The 22,188-nt window shown below is 38.0% G+C and overlaps 1 protein-coding gene across 50 annotated transcripts in view; it reads right to left on the reverse strand.

Moving 5' to 3' along the window:
• The window catches only part of Ranbp16 (Ran-binding protein 16), a 230,827-nt gene that overhangs the window by 149,898 nt on the left and 58,741 nt on the right, over positions 1 to 22,188 (reverse strand). Inside the window, exon 16 of one of the 50 annotated variants that reach the window (XM_070210864.1) lies at positions 5,549 to 5,693. The exons of the other annotated variants lie outside the window; for them this stretch is intronic. Within the exon in view, the coding sequence (XP_070066965.1) occupies positions 5,564 to 5,693 (130 nt within the window). The 3' untranslated portion in view covers positions 5,549 to 5,563. Of the gene's footprint in view, positions 1 to 5,548; positions 5,694 to 22,188 lie in introns of those variants that run through there. 50 annotated transcript variants of the gene reach the window in all.

The following is a 22,188-nucleotide window of genomic DNA, read 5'->3' on the forward strand; positions in this document are numbered from 1 at the left end:
AACTTTTTTACTCAATCTACTTTGAAAACGAAGCGACGCAAAGCAGCATCGACCAGCTTTGCTGAAGGCAGGCTGGCGACTAACTTCGTAGCTCGTGCCAGCATCAGCAAGCCGCGACTTCGGCATTCGTTCGTCTGGTCTTTGGAGAACGAACAACCAGTCGGCTGGCATGCCGTACGAAGCCTCAAATGCCAGATGAAAGGCCGGGCAAAACATTTTGCGTCGCATTCAAATGTATGGGCGTTACTCATCTTAGTGTTTATATTGTCTTTGGTTCAGGGTATCCCCTAGTCGGGAGCTCCCGACTAGAAACTCTTACTTGTTTTTTACCAATTTACTGCATTTATGCATCGAATTTCCAAAATAGCTGAAACGTATTTTTATTAACTTTTAATGAAGATATTTGAAAAGAAGTTTGAAGCTGTTTGGACCAAACCTTAGGCTTGCCCAAAAAATCATTCGCCTTTTTCATATAGGAGGCATGCATGTTATGAAAAGCAGGCGTTTCAAATTAATTTTGCTACATCATCATTAACCTCTTGGCCCCGTTGCAACTCAAAATTTTTTATCTCCATCTAATTGACAGTCACAGAGTCTCAATTTTTTACTTAGTCTGCTAAATCTGCACAAACATCTTCGCCGCTGTTGGACGTGCTTGGGAACATCCCCAATGTAGCCGTTATTCCTTCTCCAAGGGATTGTTGTAATATCACCCTTGTGGTACGACATCTGCATATAGACCTTACCTAGGAATCTGCCCGATCAACAAAACTGAAGCACCTTTAGTTTCTAGATGCAGAGATAGATCCGCGCGCAATCCAGCCCAGCCCGTTTTTTCTTGCGGATCAATTTCAAACCTATATATCTCGATTCCTCATGAAATATCATCTTTAAAAAAAATTACTATTATGATTCTTTCACAATCTTTTGTGATCCTAAATGTAATGTTATTAAGAGGCTATAGTCGGAAATGTTTGCAATCATCGAATGCAGCTCGCACTCGCGTGCTAGTAGCACATTTGCTTTAGAAGTAAACAATTTAAATAACAAAATATAACGAATGTTTCCTCAATTTGACTTGAACCCGTAACCAACCGAACTATTTGCCACCGCTTCAACTATACTCGACAACATTTCATTTTTAATGCAAAAATAACGAGTTAAAACATAAGCACATAGCACAGAGTAGTATGCAATCACAATTGCGAATCTGCTATATACACCCAACAAATTAGACAATTATAACTTATTTATGTCCACTTTTTGTACTATCAAGAGATGAAAAAAAAATGGAAATGGAAAAAAACGTGGTGTAGAAAAACAATTTTAGAGACACTCAATCTCAACAGTTTCAATTGCTATTCAAATCAGCTGTTTTTATCGAAGACACTCACAAACAAGAAGACGGAAACCAAGCATAATTTTGGGAATACCTGAATTTTATTCAATTTATTTGGAGTTGTTGGTAAGGAAGACATCAATAATGACGGGTTAAAGGTGAAGTTCGGTTATTAACAGCTACCTTAACTCGTGATAACATTCGTTTTTATCTTTGAAGTGAACAGACGTGTTTTTTTTTTTTGCGCTCCATTTTGATTTTGACTTTAATAAAATACCGGCATTTTAACATCTCTATTTAAAGGTTTTTACTAAATATTTTTGCCCTCCCGCTTAATTTTTGTTTTCGCGAGGGCAAGGTTAGAGGTCTTATATATAAACTTTCAAGCCTGTGCCTCGAATCTCTTGCTTTTAATTTTTACATTATAAACATTAATTGAATTTATTGATGTCAAGAGGTAGATCGCTTAATTTGAACTTCATGTTGTATACATTCGACAGTTCGACAGTTGTTCACCTAATGATATTAAACAAGTAAGAGGTTTTAGTCGGGAACTCCCGTTAAGGGATACCCTGAACCCTCTTCTCACAACATTAAATGCATATATATATTCTATTTTAGAAGCTATATGTCAAGTTTGGCGACTCTAGCTCTTATTATTTACCAAAATTGCCCAAATAACAGGATATCAATATCGATTCTTATTGATTGCTTGGAAACGGAGTAAGTTATCGATTATCGGAAACAAACTCGATCAGCGCAGGCACTAGGAGCACCTACATCTAATTTCAAGTCTCTAGCTCTTATAGGTTCTGAGATCCTTGCGTTCATACATGCGGACAGACGGACATGGCTAGATCGACTCGGCTATTGGTGCTGAGCAAGAATATATTTACTTTTTAGGGTCGTAGATGCTTCCTTCTGCCTGTTACATACATTTGGATTGTGCACAAATACAATATACCCTTATACCCATTTTTAATGGGTTTAAGGTAAAAAAAGGAATGAACGAACGTGGCATCATGAAAATTAAATCAATTAAAATTTTTATAGGTTGTACCTCTGGACTGGAACTTCACAATAAACATAAGTACAGCATAAGTTTTCTTAAATACCTGCAGTTAAACTTTTTCTGCTTTATTCGTATATTCTCTCAAATTCGGTCATCTAGATCCTATCCTATTATAGCTTGGTGTGGGTAGTAAATAAAAACAAGTAAGAGGTTCTAGTCGGGAGCTCCCGACTAGGGGATACCCTGAACCCTCTTCTTCCAACATCAAATGCTTATATATATTTTTTTATTTTTAGAAGCTATATGTAAAGTTTGGTGACTAGCTCTTAATATTTACCAAAATTGCCCAAAAACAGAATATCGATATCGATTCTTATCGATTGCTTGAAAACGGAGTAAGTTATCGATTATCGGAAACAAACTCGATCTGCGCGGGAACTACATCTAAAATTCTAAAATTCAAGTCTCTAGCTCTTATAGGTTCTGAGATCCTTGCGTTCATACAAACGGACGGACGAACAGACGGACATGGCTAGATCGCCTCGGCTATTGGTGCTGATCAAGAATTAATGTATATGTACTTAATTGGGTCGGAGATGTTTCCTTCTGCCTGTTACACACATTTGGATTTTGCACAAATACAATATACCCTTATACCCATTTTTAATGGGGTCAGGGTATAAAAAGGAATGAGCGAACGTGGCAACATGAAAAAATCGAACCGATAAAGGTTCAAGGAAAATTAATTTAAAAAAACCATCGACATTAAATATACCATGCTTGCTTTGAAAAAAAAAGTAGAGTAACTGGGATTTGCGGTCGCCGAGATGGTATTACAACAAGACCCTGTTTAATAGAAGCATTCAATATGTTTGAACAACCAAGCACACTATTTCGTGTTGGATAATTTTTTGATCTAGGAAGCTATTGAAGATGTTTTGTTATACGATACGCATCTATGGATAGAATGCATAAATATATTTTATTTTAGAAGCTATATGACAAGTTTGGTGACTCTAGCTCTTAATATTTACCAAAATTGCCAAAAACAAAACAGGATATCCATATCGATTTTTATCGATTGCTTGGAAACGGAGTAAGTTATCGATTATCGGAAATAAACTCAACCTGCGCGGATACTAGGAGCACCTACATCTATAATTTTAAGTCTCTAGCTCTTATAGGTTCTGAGATCCTTGCGTTCATACATACGGACGGACGGCGGACATACGGACAGACAGACGGACATGGCTAGATCGACTCGTCTATTGATGCTGATTAAGAATATATATACTTTATGGGGTCGGAGATGCTTCCTTCCGCCTGTTACATACATTCGGATTTCGCACAAATACAATATACCCTTATACCCATTTTTAATGGGTTTAGGGTATAAAAACATTGAAGGGCAAAGGTAGCCGGCTCTTCGACAAAAGTTGATGACAACAACTGATCTTATTGAATTTTTTTCGCAGCCAACTTCACACTTAATCGCTTTACCTTCCCAGCGCAACAACACGCGAGCCTTTAAAGAGAGTCTCGCAAAATGCTCACAAATGAGCTCGAGCATATGAGAAAACGACTGGGATATATTTTTATCGCAAAACACTCGCACACGAGCGTTGCAGTGAGATCCTTGCGATCAAAATGCGTGCACAGTAGAGAGAATGGTGTGTTGTTTTTGTTTCAAATGTTGATCGTGCTCAGAGAGTGCCACATTGTCATGAGAGCGAGAGAGTAAAAACGAAGTGGCATTCGGATGCTTGTTGTTTTTGTTGTTTTTGCTACCCAGACCGCTTTCTGGGGGTTGAAAAATTCCTTTGTTCTCTTTTCTATTGTCAGCCTAAGCGAGCAGACACGTGGTCAAAGTGATAAGTGATTTGTATAAATTTGGATTTCTATAGAGAGGTAAGTAATTAATTAATTTCAGAATATATTTAAATAAATATACAAAAAATTAAAACACATTAAGTTTTGTTTTAAATAGTTGTAAATAAAATTATTTTCACTTTTTTATAATTATAAGATTGCTTTAAAAATGCCTTTTAATTTTAAGTTAAATTAAATGTTATTTAACTTTGAAATACAATTTAAAATCAAATAAATATTTAATAAAAAACAGCAACAAACATTTTTATGGGAACAAAATGGGCATGAAACAAAAAAAGTTTCGCAAATCATATTTCATGACAGCCTTTTGCGATATCTTTTAAGAGAGTTTTTTAAAATATCACAAAACGCCCGCTAGTCGTATTTCTTGCGACAGTCGTAAGTGAAACTTTGACAGCCACAAACTGAACGACATATGATTCATATTGCTATCGTTTCCTGATGTGTTTGCGAGAGTTTTGTCGGGTAAAGTCTCGAGTTTGAGCAGTTTGCGATATCATTTGAGACAGTTTGGTCCGCTGGGTTTTTATATTTGAACAGCTGATATGGTATGGCTTTTTTTTTTTTTAAAACTTGCTAAATTTTTTTGAATGGTTTTTGTTTGGTGCTGATCGAAGATGGAAGATAGGCATATTTTAATGTTTTACTATCAAAAATGCAGTTCACGCAAGGCAAAAATTATGTGTACAAGTTAACACGCGCGTGACAATAAAAGCTGATAAGGCATTTGGGCCGGATGCCGTTGTAACAGAGTTGCAGACAAAATTTGACACTCGCACGCCCAAGTGGCCTGATCGCTCGCAAGAGACGCCGACTCGGTATTCTGCCGACTTGTCTACCTGCAGCGGCGGCTTCGCGCGTTCATTTAAGTTACTTCAAGCTTTAGTGTTAAATTTATTCTCAAATAGTTCAATCGAACTGCAACCAAAAATAATATAAGTGCAAATTTGTTGTTTTCAAAGATACATTTAATTAATTTTTATTTTTTTTATTTTCTTATTTTTTGTTCGAATTATAAAGAACAAAGTAAGCAGGGAACACCGCGAGGAGACCATTATAATTATAATGGGGTCATAACTAAATATGACCTTCGAGTCGACTTGAAATGTAATTGTATTTTTTTGCACTCTTTCATTTCTTAATTGGAGAATAAAAATAATATTAATTTAATTAAAATAAATTATGTAAGTATTTGCATCGACTTAGAAATACATATTTGGGCGGAGCCAACCTCAGTACACAAAATGCATTCATATATCAACATAAATTTGTGATAGGTCATGATCTGCACTAGAAAACTAACAAAATTAATTTCTTGCCAGCTAAAGCCAGATCAGTGAATAACAACACATGCATACGTACTTTGAAGATCTTATGCATGTATAATTCACGCATACAACGAAAGGTGCAAACACGCTATTGGCTGAGACAAGAACTTTTCTCGAGCATACACTGTCCAAAAAGAAAAGTGAAATCAATCTATGTGTGCTATTTTCTTAACATACTTATTGCGCAAGAAGCGCCTTGTGTAAAAATTATATAAGTTCTTAAATTTTCCTGTGAAATTATTCGTTAATATCTAGGGTTATATATCATTTAAATAAGGCATGCATTTCATGGATAAAGCACAAGCACTTTGCGTCGATCGTAAGCTCTAAACTTTTTTACTCAATCTACTTTGAAAACGAAGCGACGCAAAGCAGCATCGACCAGCTTTGCTGAAGGCAGGCTGGCGACTAACTTCGTAGCTCGTGCCAGCATCAGCAAGCCGCGACTTCGGCATTCGTTCGTCTGGTCTTTGGAGAACGAACAACCAGTCGGCTGGCATGCCGTACGAAGCCTCAAATGCCAGATGAAAGGCCGGGCAAAACATTTTGCGTCGCATTCAAATGTATGGGCGTTACTCATCTTAGTGTTTATATTGTCTTTGGTTCAGGGTATCCCCTAGTCGGGAGCTCCCGACTAGAAACTCTTACTTGTTTTTTACCAATTTACTGCATTTATGCATCGAATTTCCAAAATAGCTGAAACGTATTTTTATTAACTTTTAATGAAGATATTTGAAAAGAAGTTTGAAGCTGTTTGGACCAAACCTTAGGCTTGCCCAAAAAATCATTCGCCTTTTTCATATAGGAGGCATGCATGTTATGAAAAGCAGGCGTTTCAAATTAATTTTGCTACATCATCATTAACCTCTTGGCCCCGTTGCAACTCAAAATTTTTTATCTCCATCTAATTGACAGTCACAGAGTCTCAATTTTTTACTTAGTCTGCTAAATCTGCACAAACATCTTCGCCGCTGTTGGACGTGCTTGGGAACATCCCCAATGTAGCCGTTATTCCTTCTCCAAGGGATTGTTGTAATATCACCCTTGTGGTACGACATCTGCATATAGACCTTACCTAGGAATCTGCCCGATCAACAAAACTGAAGCACCTTTAGTTTCTAGATGCAGAGATAGATCCGCGCGCAATCCAGCCCAGCCCGTTTTTTCTTGCGGATCAATTTCAAACCTATATATCTCGATTCCTCATGAAATATCATCTTTAAAAAAAATTACTATTATGATTCTTTCACAATCTTTTGTGATCCTAAATGTAATGTTATTAAGAGGCTATAGTCGGAAATGTTTGCAATCATCGAATGCAGCTCGCACTCGCGTGCTAGTAGCACATTTGCTTTAGAAGTAAACAATTTAAATAACAAAATATAACGAATGTTTCCTCAATTTGACTTGAACCCGTAACCAACCGAACTATTTGCCACCGCTTCAACTATACTCGACAACATTTCATTTTTAATGCAAAAATAACGAGTTAAAACATAAGCACATAGCACAGAGTAGTATGCAATCACAATTGCGAATCTGCTATATACACCCAACAAATTAGACAATTATAACTTATTTATGTCCACTTTTTGTACTATCAAGAGATGAAAAAAAAATGGAAATGGAAAAAAACGTGGTGTAGAAAAACAATTTTAGAGACACTCAATCTCAACAGTTTCAATTGCTATTCAAATCAGCTGTTTTTATCGAAGACACTCACAAACAAGAAGACGGAAACCAAGCATAATTTTGGGAATACCTGAATTTTATTCAATTTATTTGGAGTTGTTGGTAAGGAAGACATCAATAATGACGGGTTAAAGGTGAAGTTCGGTTATTAACAGCTACCTTAACTCGTGATAACATTCGTTTTTATCTTTGAAGTGAACAGACGTGTTTTTTTTTTTTGCGCTCCATTTTGATTTTGACTTTAATAAAATACCGGCATTTTAACATCTCTATTTAAAGGTTTTTACTAAATATTTTTGCCCTCCCGCTTAATTTTTGTTTTCGCGAGGGCAAGGTTAGAGGTCTTATATATAAACTTTCAAGCCTGTGCCTCGAATCTCTTGCTTTTAATTTTTACATTATAAACATTAATTGAATTTATTGATGTCAAGAGGTAGATCGCTTAATTTGAACTTCATGTTGTATACATTCGACAGTTCGACAGTTGTTCACCTAATGATATTAAACAAGTAAGAGGTTTTAGTCGGGAACTCCCGTTAAGGGATACCCTGAACCCTCTTCTCACAACATTAAATGCATATATATATTCTATTTTAGAAGCTATATGTCAAGTTTGGCGACTCTAGCTCTTATTATTTACCAAAATTGCCCAAATAACAGGATATCAATATCGATTCTTATTGATTGCTTGGAAACGGAGTAAGTTATCGATTATCGGAAACAAACTCGATCAGCGCAGGCACTAGGAGCACCTACATCTAATTTCAAGTCTCTAGCTCTTATAGGTTCTGAGATCCTTGCGTTCATACATGCGGACAGACGGACATGGCTAGATCGACTCGGCTATTGGTGCTGAGCAAGAATATATTTACTTTTTAGGGTCGTAGATGCTTCCTTCTGCCTGTTACATACATTTGGATTGTGCACAAATACAATATACCCTTATACCCATTTTTAATGGGTTTAAGGTAAAAAAAGGAATGAACGAACGTGGCATCATGAAAATTAAATCAATTAAAATTTTTATAGGTTGTACCTCTGGACTGGAACTTCACAATAAACATAAGTACAGCATAAGTTTTCTTAAATACCTGCAGTTAAACTTTTTCTGCTTTATTCGTATATTCTCTCAAATTCGGTCATCTAGATCCTATCCTATTATAGCTTGGTGTGGGTAGTAAATAAAAACAAGTAAGAGGTTCTAGTCGGGAGCTCCCGACTAGGGGATACCCTGAACCCTCTTCTTCCAACATCAAATGCTTATATATATTTTTTTATTTTTAGAAGCTATATGTAAAGTTTGGTGACTAGCTCTTAATATTTACCAAAATTGCCCAAAAACAGAATATCGATATCGATTCTTATCGATTGCTTGAAAACGGAGTAAGTTATCGATTATCGGAAACAAACTCGATCTGCGCGGGAACTACATCTAAAATTCTAAAATTCAAGTCTCTAGCTCTTATAGGTTCTGAGATCCTTGCGTTCATACAAACGGACGGACGAACAGACGGACATGGCTAGATCGCCTCGGCTATTGGTGCTGATCAAGAATTAATGTATATGTACTTAATTGGGTCGGAGATGTTTCCTTCTGCCTGTTACACACATTTGGATTTTGCACAAATACAATATACCCTTATACCCATTTTTAATGGGGTCAGGGTATAAAAAGGAATGAGCGAACGTGGCAACATGAAAAAATCGAACCGATAAAGGTTCAAGGAAAATTAATTTAAAAAAACCATCGACATTAAATATACCATGCTTGCTTTGAAAAAAAAAGTAGAGTAACTGGGATTTGCGGTCGCCGAGATGGTATTACAACAAGACCCTGTTTAATAGAAGCATTCAATATGTTTGAACAACCAAGCACACTATTTCGTGTTGGATAATTTTTTGATCTAGGAAGCTATTGAAGATGTTTTGTTATACGATACGCATCTATGGATAGAATGCATAAATATATTTTATTTTAGAAGCTATATGACAAGTTTGGTGACTCTAGCTCTTAATATTTACCAAAATTGCCAAAAACAAAACAGGATATCCATATCGATTTTTATCGATTGCTTGGAAACGGAGTAAGTTATCGATTATCGGAAATAAACTCAACCTGCGCGGATACTAGGAGCACCTACATCTATAATTTTAAGTCTCTAGCTCTTATAGGTTCTGAGATCCTTGCGTTCATACATACGGACGGACGGCGGACATACGGACAGACAGACGGACATGGCTAGATCGACTCGTCTATTGATGCTGATTAAGAATATATATACTTTATGGGGTCGGAGATGCTTCCTTCCGCCTGTTACATACATTCGGATTTCGCACAAATACAATATACCCTTATACCCATTTTTAATGGGTTTAGGGTATAAAAACATTGAAGGGCAAAGGTAGCCGGCTCTTCGACAAAAGTTGATGACAACAACTGATCTTATTGAATTTTTTCGCAGCCAACTTCACACTTAATCGCTTTACCTTCCCAGCGCAACAACACGCGAGCCTTTAAAGAGAGTCTCGCAAAATGCTCACAAATGAGCTCGAGCATATGAGAAAACGACTGGGATATATTTTTATCGCAAAACACTCGCACACGAGCGTTGCAGTGAGATCCTTGCGATCAAAATGCGTGCACAGTAGAGAGAATGGTGTGTTGTTTTTGTTTCAAATGTTGATCGTGCTCAGAGAGTGCCACATTGTCATGAGAGCGAGAGAGTAAAAACGAAGTGGCATTCGGATGCTTGTTGTTTTTGTTGTTTTTGCTACCCAGACCGCTTTCTGGGGGTTGAAAAATTCCTTTGTTCTCTTTTCTATTGTCAGCCTAAGCGAGCAGACACGTGGTCAAAGTGATAAGTGATTTGTATAAATTTGGATTTCTATAGAGAGGTAAGTAATTAATTAATTTCAGAATATATTTAAATAAATATACAAAAAATTAAAACACATTAAGTTTTGTTTTAAATAGTTGTAAATAAAATTATTTTCACTTTTTTATAATTATAAGATTGCTTTAAAAATGCCTTTTAATTTTAAGTTAAATTAAATGTTATTTAACTTTGAAATACAATTTAAAATCAAATAAATATTTAATAAAAAACAGCAACAAACATTTTTATGGGAACAAAATGGGCATGAAACAAAAAAAGTTTCGCAAATCATATTTCATGACAGCCTTTTGCGATATCTTTTAAGAGAGTTTTTTAAAATATCACAAAACGCCCGCTAGTCGTATTTCTTGCGACAGTCGTAAGTGAAACTTTGACAGCCACAAACTGAACGACATATGATTCATATTGCTATCGTTTCCTGATGTGTTTGCGAGAGTTTTGTCGGGTAAAGTCTCGAGTTTGAGCAGTTTGCGATATCATTTGAGACAGTTTGGTCCGCTGGGTTTTTATATTTGAACAGCTGATATGGTATGGCTTTTTTTTTTTTTAAAACTTGCTAAATTTTTTTGAATGGTTTTTGTTTGGTGCTGATCGAAGATGGAAGATAGGCATATTTTAATGTTTTACTATCAAAAATGCAGTTCACGCAAGGCAAAAATTATGTGTACAAGTTAACACGCGCGTGACAATAAAAGCTGATAAGGCATTTGGGCCGGATGCCGTTGTAACAGAGTTGCAGACAAAATTTGACACTCGCACGCCCAAGTGGCCTGATCGCTCGCAAGAGACGCCGACTCGGTATTCTGCCGACTTGTCTACCTGCAGCGGCGGCTTCGCGCGTTCATTTAAGTTACTTCAAGCTTTAGTGTTAAATTTATTCTCAAATAGTTCAATCGAACTGCAACCAAAAATAAATTCATTATAATCTTGAATACAAATCGGTCTTGTTTAATTGGCGCCAAATGGCATTAAATAAATAAGCCCACACCGAGAGTTGATCTTCATAACTTTCTCAAAGAAAAGAACTTCGCGGAACGTATATAAAGCGAGTTTTAGTCTCATAAAAGCAAGTGATAAAAATCATTAACAATAAAAACAAGCGATAAAAACCATTAACAATACAACAAAATAGTGATAAAAATCGATAACAAAAAGCACAAAGCAACGAAACACAAAAAACGAAATAAAAAACTCAGCAATAGCTAAATAAAAAGACAAACATAAAAAACAAACCCCCAGTAATAGCTGAGTGAGTTAATCAACAAAACAAAACTTTAGGGCGATAATTGCCAGATTGGAATTCTCGTTTGCTGACAAAACACCAGTGAAAGTGGTCCAACAACAACTAAGCACGCTCAGCAAGGTGACCAGGATTGTTAAAGTACTACGAGGAAGTCGAAAAAAAACGTACACTACTGACAAACATGACCTTAATGACGCATGACCCCCGGCAGCGGCTATATTAAACGAAAAATTCAGGAGTGATGCTCATATATGCTCATATTTTGTCTTGGGATTGAGCAAGTCCTTGAGGTGGGCCGTTTTCCCAGCTCAACCCCAAGACCTCCCAACTGCCCTGGCCCTAGCAAAGAGAGGCATCTTTGGAGCCAACTTTGCAAAGCATCTTGGAGAAACCCGCCAAAAGTATAGTGGCCAAAAGAGCCACAACTGGCGTGAAAACGGTCATCAGGAGAATGAGGGTAATTCTCAAAAAGGGTCAGAAAGACAATAATCAAGGGCAGCAGGAAGCAAGCAATTCAAAACAGCGCTTTCAGTGTCAAAAGCCACAAAGGCGTGGCCCCGAACCAATGGAAGAGGACACTTCCTCCCGCCTTAACTAAAATTATGGGACCAGTCTATGAGGACCCAATAAAACCTTAACCATTTGTCCCAAGAAAGAATGCTTTAAATTTTTTAGCGGAAGGTCCCTGCTCCCGTTTATGAGACACATGGTTGCAGGACGAACAATCATTCTTTTTAATGCTAGAATAATTACAAGATTTCGATGGCATATTCGGCCTTGATCTGTTAAAACAGATTAACGCCCAAATAGATTTGACTAGCAACATTATAAAACACGACCGAGGGACATAAAAAATTGCGTTTATAACATGCAAACAAGTGAACCATTTCCAAATTAGTGACGTGGATGTTCCCGCCGCGGTCAGACCCACTTTCAATCAGATGATTGACCGGATAGCTAACGCCATACCCATAAGTACTGGCGAACGGCATAATTAGACTCTCAAAGTCACCATATAACAACCCAATGTGGGTCGTCCATGAGTTGGGCCACATAAAAAAAAAGGGTCTGGTAATTGATTTTCGGAAGTTAAATCAAAAGACAACCGACGATAATAAATACCCTAGCCCTACAATATCGACTATATTGTCGAATATGGGTTAGGCCCAGCATTTCACAATACTGGACCTCAAATCGGGTTTCCACCAAATTAAGTTGACGGAAAGGCACAGAGAAAAGAGTGCATTCTCTTTAAACAATGGGAAGTATGAATTTTGCAGGCTTCCAGTTGGGTTTAAAAACGCGCCTAGCATGTTGATGACGTAATAATTTTCTTCCCTAACAAGGAAGACCACATCAAGCACATTGGGTAGGTCTTGAAAAGTCTTAGGGACGCTGGCTCTTCAAAGAGAATGTGGAATGTTTGGAATTTACCCTATGCAGAGGCGGAAATCACCGATCGGCTGATAAAATTCAGCCCATAAAGGATTTCCAACCACCAAAAACATTGTTTGGCCTTAGATGCTTTATAGCGGAATTCGCCAGCATCGCAAAACCCCTAACTGAGATTTTAAAAGGCGAAAATGGAAAAATAAGCGCCAACCACTCGAGAAAAGTAAAACTCGAATTAATCCCAGACAAATTAGATGCATTCAACAGGCTAAAAGAGTTGCTTGCCTCCGAGGGTGTGATGTTATCACATCCCGATTTCAAAAAACCATTTGAGATAACGACAGACGCGTCAGGCCAATGGCTTGGTGCAGTCTTATAACAATGATGTCGCGCACACTGGGCATTGAAAAATCTCAGAAATTGCTTGTATGAAGTTAAAATTCTAAAAATCTATACAGATCACCAGCCGTTGACATTCACCATATCACCAAATAATAATCCGAACGCTAAGATTAAACGCTGCAAAGCCTATAAACCAGGCAAAAAATACCTTTTGGCAGATGCCCTCTCTCGCCAAAATTATAACGCCTTTGAGGATTCAGCAGAATACGATGCTGCTCTGACTTTGACTTTCACAATTGAGACGACAGATAAGCCAGTCAACTAATTTCAATACCAGATCATACTGGAAGAAACTCTATCCTTCAACACAAAGACATATCTTGTTCAAGACAAAAACTAGACATGTCATACAGTTTTTCGATCGAAACACCCTGTAAGAAGATGTGAACGCCGAGGTAACCAACGCAATATATTGCGAGATTCCCATTTTGAACTTTATCCAGCATAGACTAGTCAAAGAATTTCCCTCGACAACGTTCCGACATTCAAAAAATTTTGTAATAGACATTTCACACACACCTGAGAGAAATAGCTATAGCTGAGCATGAATGTGCCTATCGCGCGGCTCAAAAAAATGTCCAACAAATACCTGGGACTATTCTTTTTTCCAAAAATTTGCCGTTTAACAACAGAAATAGCCGCAAACTGCCGAGTGTGCGCTATGAGCAAACATAATCAGCACCCGATCAGGCAAATGATAGGGAAAACTCCGATGCCATCATATGCCGGAAAAATGTAACATGTGGACGTTTACTTCACAGATAAACAAATATTTATAACCCTGCTTCGACAAATTTTCTAAATTTGCACTTGTTCAGCCGATTCGTTCACGCGCAATCGTCGACATAAAGGCTCCACTTTTACAATATTTAAACTGCTTCCCTAAAACAAAAACGATTTGCTGTGACAACGAAAAGTCTTTTAGCTCAGAGACCATTAGATCGGTGTTGTCAAACAACTTTGACATCGTGATCGCAAACGCGCCATCCCTACACAGTACATCCAATGGGCAGATCAAACGTTTTCACGGCACCTTGGGGGATATAAATCGCTGTCTAAAAAATGTAAACCACGTCGAAGATACTGTCGACAATACCCTTCTTGCAACAAGAAAATACTATAGGTTGATTTATTCGGTTACAAATAAAAAACCAATAGAAATTACCCAGGCCATCCCTATAGATGTTGCAGTGCAGATAAAAGAGAAAATCACATCGGAACTGAAAAAAGCGCTAGAACAACAAAATAAGAATAGAGTCACGGAGACGTGACAATCAGGGACGAGTACAGCTACATGGGACACACAAAAAAATTGACCTCGTTTGAAATCTACATTGAGGAGACTGATAGACAAACTGCCGAAAAACCGCATGAAAAAGTATTGAGTATAAATATGATAGGCAGTGCCCTTAAGGTAATTGCAGGAACCACAGATTTTGATAACTGGGAGCAGATTAAATTCAAACAGGGTCAGTTAATAGATGCAGAAAATATACAAATTCAGATTAACAATCAATTCCAAGACCAGAAGACATATTGGAGTTTCAAATGTACTTATTGCAATCCTAAAACCAGACGCAAAAATTGAGGTTTTTTATGCAACAATCTTGGCGAAGAACAGAATGATAATCACAAATCGTAAAGACTTAAAATCGTAGAGATTAAAATTAATCTAATCAGCTCATTGACGAATTGGTAAATGAGCAGCTCAAAAATATTAGTATCACAGACCTTTTAGAAGTATCCAATATCAAAGCTTTGCAAAATTCCGAATTGTTAGATTTCTGGTAAAATACCCTAGCCTAAATTAGCTTGTTAGAAAATTGGTATGTTTCCCGTTCAACACAATAATATAATATTAGATTTATATGAAGGTAATATGGTGGCCGAACAACTGGTATTAGGAACCGTCGCACAATGTGCCACACGCCCCGGGCATCTAGAGACAAGAACAATAATCGACGAGGGCGTCTTAATCATCAGCAGCGCAGTAGTTAATGTGGTGGACAGCACTGAGAACAGTCAATTAGTCACAGGAACTTTCCTGGCTTCTTACGACGAACACATCTCTCTGAACGGCACCCGGTATGTCAATCACCGGGGCATCCAAAGAAAAAAACCTGCCGTGTCTGTGATCAACATCAACCCCTTCAAAAAAGCATCTGACCCTTCCATACCTGCACGACCGAAGCCTGAGGAACCTCCAACCTATCATGGATCTTAGATGGAAAACATCAATAAGATCACTTGGCTGCCTTGTCCTCATTGCTCTTATCTATCCTCCTCCTCGTAGGTGTCAGAAAACTATACCGGCGCAAAGCAACCAATGAGAAACCCGAGGACGAGTTTCAATCTTCCTAGGGAGGAGTTAACGTGTGCGAGACAATCAAAGCTTATACGGCATTTGGGCCGGATGCTGTTGCAACAGAGTTGCAGACGAAATTTGACACTCGCACTCCCAAGTGGCCTGATCGCTCGCAAGAAACGCCGACTCTGCATTCTGCCGACTTGTCTACCTACAGCAGCGGTTTCGCGCGTTCATTCAAATATAAGTTTTAGTGATAAATTTATTTTCAAACAGTTCAATCGAACTGCAACCAAAAATGAATGCAAATCGGTCTTATTTACATACACATGTCCTGGAAGCTGGAAGCCTCTTGTAGCTGATGTGCGTTAAATAAAGTCGTTGCTCGGTGCAAATCGTCCACTAACAACTCATAAGATTGCTGATTGATTAAATTTATTTAACGCGACCGTTCACAAGCAAGATAAAACACTTTTTCATGGATGAAACGGGAAGTAACCAAAAAGGTAAATTCTGGATCTTTTAAAGTTCGAATTATGCTCATAAATTAGGTTTTGGACATCGATTCCATGCAAACAGTAAAAGTTATCCTTTATTTAAAAATATTTCTTTCTGTATGAGCATTAGGGGCATTCCTAGATCGACGTATTTATACATACAGACAGCCGGACCGACGGACAAGGCTAGAACTAGTCGACTTTTGATGCTAATGAAGATATGGATGAAGATATTCATGATAAAGATACGATTTTTCCGGTATTGGTTAAGAAATCTCGAATAACAAAAAAATCTTTTCATACAAAAACTTAATTCAATACTATATATACTTAACAGGGTCTGTGATTCTTCCATCTTTTTATTACATATCACATATACGTTGCGGCTGTGCTGTTTTTTTCCGTAAGCTCTGCACTCTGCCATTTTTTCGATTCAACTTGGTGTTTATTGTCCGATCATTATAAATTTAATTTATTAGTGAGCATATTGCAACTTATAAACGCCAGGCTGGGCCAAGATTTTTTAAATAACAGAAAATCCTTTCATACAACAACTTGATACTAGACCATATATACTTAATAGAGTCGTTGATGCTTCCATCTGTCTGTTACATAGGTATCACAAGTTAGGTGGCGGCTGTACAGTTTTTTTCCTTTTCCTATTGTCCGAGCTTTATAAAGTTTATGAGACATAAATAACCTAAATGCGCCTTTGTTGTCTATACGAAAGCTGACACATCAAAACTGGTGTAGATGTGGTGCTTGATATGTCTAATAAGCAGGATTTAGATGACTTAAATGCGGGCGAACAGACAAACGGACATGGCTTACGAATCGGTTAATAATTCCGCCTCCTTCGACATTTTCGAAAACTATTATACATTTTATTTATCCATTTTCATAGGTTCAGGGTGTCTAAACGAATGTTGCGGGGCAAATTGAAGGGTCACCAAGTCCAACTGGGTCTCGCATTTTTTTTTTGTAAGCAGCGCTCGCTTCATACACTGGAAGCGCGCCTTTAGAATTAGTTTGTACATACAAAAGTTGATAGCTCGCAGCTACACAATTTGCCTTACGTTGAAGTGGTTTTTCGTTTTGTGCTTGCAGCATAGCAAAAGTGAACAAGTAAGAGTTTTTAGTCGGAAGCTCCCGACTAGGGGATACCCTGAACCCTCTTCTTCCAATGTCAAGTTCGGTAACTCTAGCTCTTATTATTTACCAAAATTACCCAAAAAACAGGATATCGATATCGATTTTTATCGATTGCTTGGAAACGGAGTAAGTTATCGATTGTCGGAAATAAACTAGATCTACGCGGGAACTAGGAGCATCTACATCTAAAATTCTAAAATTCAAGTCTCTAGCTCTTATAGGTTCTGAGATCCTTGCGTTCATACGGACGGACGGGAGGACGGACAGACAGACGGACATGGCTAGATCGACTCGTCAATTGATGCTGATATATATACTTTATGGGGTCGGAGATGCTTCCTTCTGCCTGTTACATACATTTGGATTTCGCACAAATACAATATACCCTTATACCCATTTTTAATGGGTTCAGGGTATAAAAAGAACAATATCGCGTGCGGAGCACGAATGTAAGTCTCATAGATTTGTAAAATATAAGTTGCTAAATAATAGAAAGATAATAAAGATTTCAACGTATCTTATCCTATCGAATCGTGTCGTCCCGTATACCATCGAAATAATTGTTTCATTTTAACGCTAGAAATCCCTGCGAAATACTCGCGCCGTCCCGAGACTCGGTGCCAACTCGAGAACTCACAACCTAATCTGCCTATTGAGAGACATGTGGTACATGAGTTAGACTCACAAATATGAATGTTTCAAAAACCTCAAAGCGGATTTTGTAGTGTTGGTGTTTCGAGATGGCAGACGGTGATGAAAAAGATGCAAGTGCGATAAGGACGACAAGTGGTATTCAACCCGATGAAACTGCAACGCTTGCAACGGGGCAGGCTAACGAAACGCCTGTTCCTGGAGTACAAGTTAAAATCGCCGATGTACAAAAAAGGAAGCGGAGCAGCACGGAAATTTTTACAGGCTGCCTGTCTACGTCGTCTGCAACACCGATGCATCACCTTTTGGGATACCAGAATGTTATCCGCAAGCAGAAACAGTTTGCGGAAAATTGGAGTGTGCACCCCAGTTTGCCATATCAAGCCAATATGGCTTTGTTTAACCAGTCTACGGAACCTAGTATTTTTGCCGGCTGAACTTGATGGCAAAGTAAATTGCAGCTTCGTCTAGAAAACGAAAAAGTAATAGCACGCTTGAAGACCGTATTCATACCTCGCATGGGACTGATGGCCGCAGCCTTAGGTCTGGGACTGCCAAAATGTATCCAAAAGAAATCTCGGTGCGCAAACATAGACGAACATTTTCGACAGATTCAAAGAACATACTCCACTGGATTCGATCCGACGATAGAAAGTTTCACCAATTTGTAGCGCTTTGAATCGGAGAGATTCTTGAAGACTTATAGCTCAAAACGTGGCAGACGATGTTGGTACAATGGCCCACCATTTTTGTATATAGAGAAATCGCAGTGCCACACACGGATATAGGCACCGATTAAACATGTTGTACCATGCTGGAGAACAACCAACAGCAACACGGACTGACAACGAAAAGAAGAGCTCCACGAAAACCACTAGAGAGCGAATTTATGTGCACAACACGGTGGACAACAACATTATCAACAGGAACAGGAGAGCGTTTCAAGTTTCACGAAAACCACCATTTAGCAGATTGCGACGACTTTAGATCCATGGGTACAAAACAGCGGTAGAAGTTTCTTAAGAAAAAGCGGCTCTGTTATTGCTGGTTTATGCAACATCGTTCACAACTGTGTAAATCAAAAAAGAAATTCCACGTAGATGGCTGCGAGTCAGCGCACCGTGGAATGCTACATACATCTAGTACGAGCGGTAGTCAAGACAAGCGCACGGGCTACGGTAACAACAATCGAGCTAAGTCAATAGAATCTACCGTTACGTTACATGGCAAGTCCGGAAGCAAGACTCTGTTTCGACAGTTTCCAATCACACGCTATTGATCAAAAAGCAAGCGAGCATATGCATTAGTGGATAAAGGAGCTGAGTGGACGCTTATGGAAAGAGCGCTTGCAGACGAACTGGAATTAGATAGTCTTACGACCCAGCTGTGCCTTAAATGAATATGTGGCATGACCAAATACAAGCCCCAGTCTATGTCTGTTACTGTCGGCATTACAGCTCTAGAACATTACGCTATCGGTAGGCGACAAAACAAGTGCGAACTGTAATTCATCTTTAATGTTGTCTTTATCACCTTCTCCGAGCGACTGCCCAATTACCCCTGTTTCAGCCCCTGTAGTAGTCCCAGTAGAGCCCGTACCTGATCCCGTTCCAGTTATCCAAACTACCTCAGCCCCGTCAGCTCCTGTCCGCAAGGGTAGACCTGCGCGCAATCTTGCCCAGATTGTTAAAAACAATCACGGTGCCTCTTAAGCTCCTACCTGCAGCCCCAACAGCTCCTACATCTCCTGTTGTTGAACCTCGTAGGCAAGTTTTTGTTTCTGCTCCAAAAAAGTAACTTCATCTTCTGACCAAATCCTTATTCATTATCAGATTGTCAGAGGTCTCATTTCTAAGCTTAAAAATCTTTTCATGGCCAGCACTTCCTTCGATTCGGCTATAATAGCATTTTCAAAAACATGGTTAAATTTAACCATATATGATTTTGAGCTTTTTTCGAATAATTTTATTTTGCATAGAAATGATCGGCCGGCTCGGTGGGGTGGCAATTGCCGTTAAAGCCACTATCCAGTCAAAACTTTTCTGCTTTAGTACGACCCATGACGCTGAGAATGTCCCAGTTAACATATAACTTGTATTAAAGAAGTTTCTTCACACGTGCGTGATAACGAACTATTTATGGTGTTAGGTGATTTTAATTTGCCGAACAAATCTTGGTCATTATTCACTACCGAAAATTCAGTGCCTTCAGCAACGCACGATTTTATAGACTGCATGCTTGATCTTTTGTTTGTTTTAAATCAATTCAATTTCTTATCATTTGAATAGAACACGTAATCTTCCATTTGTAAACGACTATCCTTCTGAGGATGTATTTCATCCTACTTTATAGGTTGCAATGTTCAAATGTAATCCTCTCATTTTGTGGTTGCTTTTGCAAAGGAAATTATTCATTGCTGAATCAGCTTATTTATGCCACCTATTGGTCTTCCTTATATGACTCGGTTGAATTGAATACTGCTATTAATTTTTTTTATAATACCCTATACTCCCTCTTAGATATGTGTATTTCCAAGTCAATTCGTTCGACTTCTTCCCTGGTTTACTCCCAGATTGTCAAGTCTAAAAACTATAATACCGAAATATTTGAGCCAGGTTCATGCACAATAAATAGTCCATAGCCAAGTCGAACTTCTTTTTTTCTGAATGCTATGATAATTATCTAACTCGTTGCAAAAGGCAATTTGCCCAAAATCCAAGACAGTTTTACAATTTTGTACACTTAAAGCGTATGTCTTCAAGTTTGCCATCTTTTTTTTCTTTTGGGATGAAAAAAGGTAGCAATGACTCTAATTCTGCTAACCTCTTTGTTAATTTTTTTTCTAATCAACCTACTCTTCAGTCTGTCCTAATAATAATTCTTACCGTTATACTATTACTTCCTCTTGTTCTATACCTCCTCCTATTATTTCACTTATCTCTACTTTTAGCTATAAATCCTTAAAAATCTTTTTACTCTTCTGGGCCTGTCAATATTACTAGTTGTCTACTCAAGGAGTGTAGTTTTTCCCTTCTTTATCCATTGCTAAAGCTTTTTAATCCATCCCTTGAATCTTCTGTCTTTCCATCTTTTAGGAAAGAATCTTATATCATTCCTCTCCACAAAAAAAGTGGAAAGTCTGATACAAAATTACAGGGGCATTGCAAAACTGTCCGCTATTCCAAAATTATTTGGAACAAGTAAGAGGTTCTAGTCGGGAGCTCCTGACTAGGGAATACCCAGAACCCTCTTATTCCAACACCAAATAAATTTAAAATAAAGTTCCCTTAGCAGGGTTAGAATTCGAGATCAACTCGGCTCTTGATGCTGATCAAGAATATATACTTTATGGGGTCGGAGTTGCATCCTTCTGTCTGTTACATACATTTGCATTTTGCACAAATACGATACACCCTTTTTACCCATTTGTAAGTTATCGATTATCGGAAACAAACTCGATCTGCGCAGGCACTGGAGGACCTACACCTAATTTCAAGTCTCTAGCTCATATAGGTTCTGAGATCCTTGCGTTATTACATACGGACGGACGGACGGACAGACAGACGGACATGGGTAGATCGACTCGGCTATTGATGCTGATCAAGAATATATATACTTTATGGGGTCGGAGGTGCTTCCTTCTGCCTGATACATACATTTGCATTTTGCACATATGCAATATACTCTTTTTACCCATTTTCAATGGGTTCAGGGTATAAAAATACTTTTACAATGCCCGAAGAAGAAACGAGAGTCATAACATTTTTACAGAAGGGAATATGCTTAACAATTAAAAAAAACGCCTTAATGTTTCAAATATTATAATCGCATTGAATGGCAAAAAACTTATTTACGTTATTGACATTTCAAATCAGATAAGGAAATTTGCCCACTTACATAGGATACCTTTAAACAATAAAGAGGGCCTAGTCGGGAGTTCCCGAATAGGGGATAGCCTTAATCCTAGTCTACCAATAATAAATGTAGCTCGCGCTTAGCGAGAACTGCTTTAGCAGTAATAAAAATAAAATTGAAAAATAAATAATAGTTTGCTCGGTAGGAAAGGGTTCCTCGCAACAGTCCACATCGATTGCCGCCACATCTACTCAACACCAGCACTAATAATTGAGTCTTACTGAGAAAAAAAAAAGGATTAAAATAGCATTACAGAAAAGAATATAAACTCAATTCCAATGCTGTTGATTAATACCAAAGAAGACGTGCATGAATGTGTGTGTGTGTGTGTGTGCGTACAGCAATTCTTGCAATTTGCGCCAGCTGCCCCAAACTCGTGGTCAGCCAAAACACATTTTCTATAATAACTTTTGTATGATATTAATTAATATTTCAACAGTAAATCTTATTGTAAAAAATTGTGGCTTAAATTG

Source organism: Drosophila virilis, unplaced genomic scaffold, assembly GCF_030788295.1.
Source record: "Drosophila virilis strain 15010-1051.87 unplaced genomic scaffold, Dvir_AGI_RSII-ME tig00001479, whole genome shotgun sequence".
Classification (NCBI taxonomy): Eukaryota; Metazoa; Arthropoda; class Insecta; order Diptera; family Drosophilidae; genus Drosophila; species Drosophila virilis.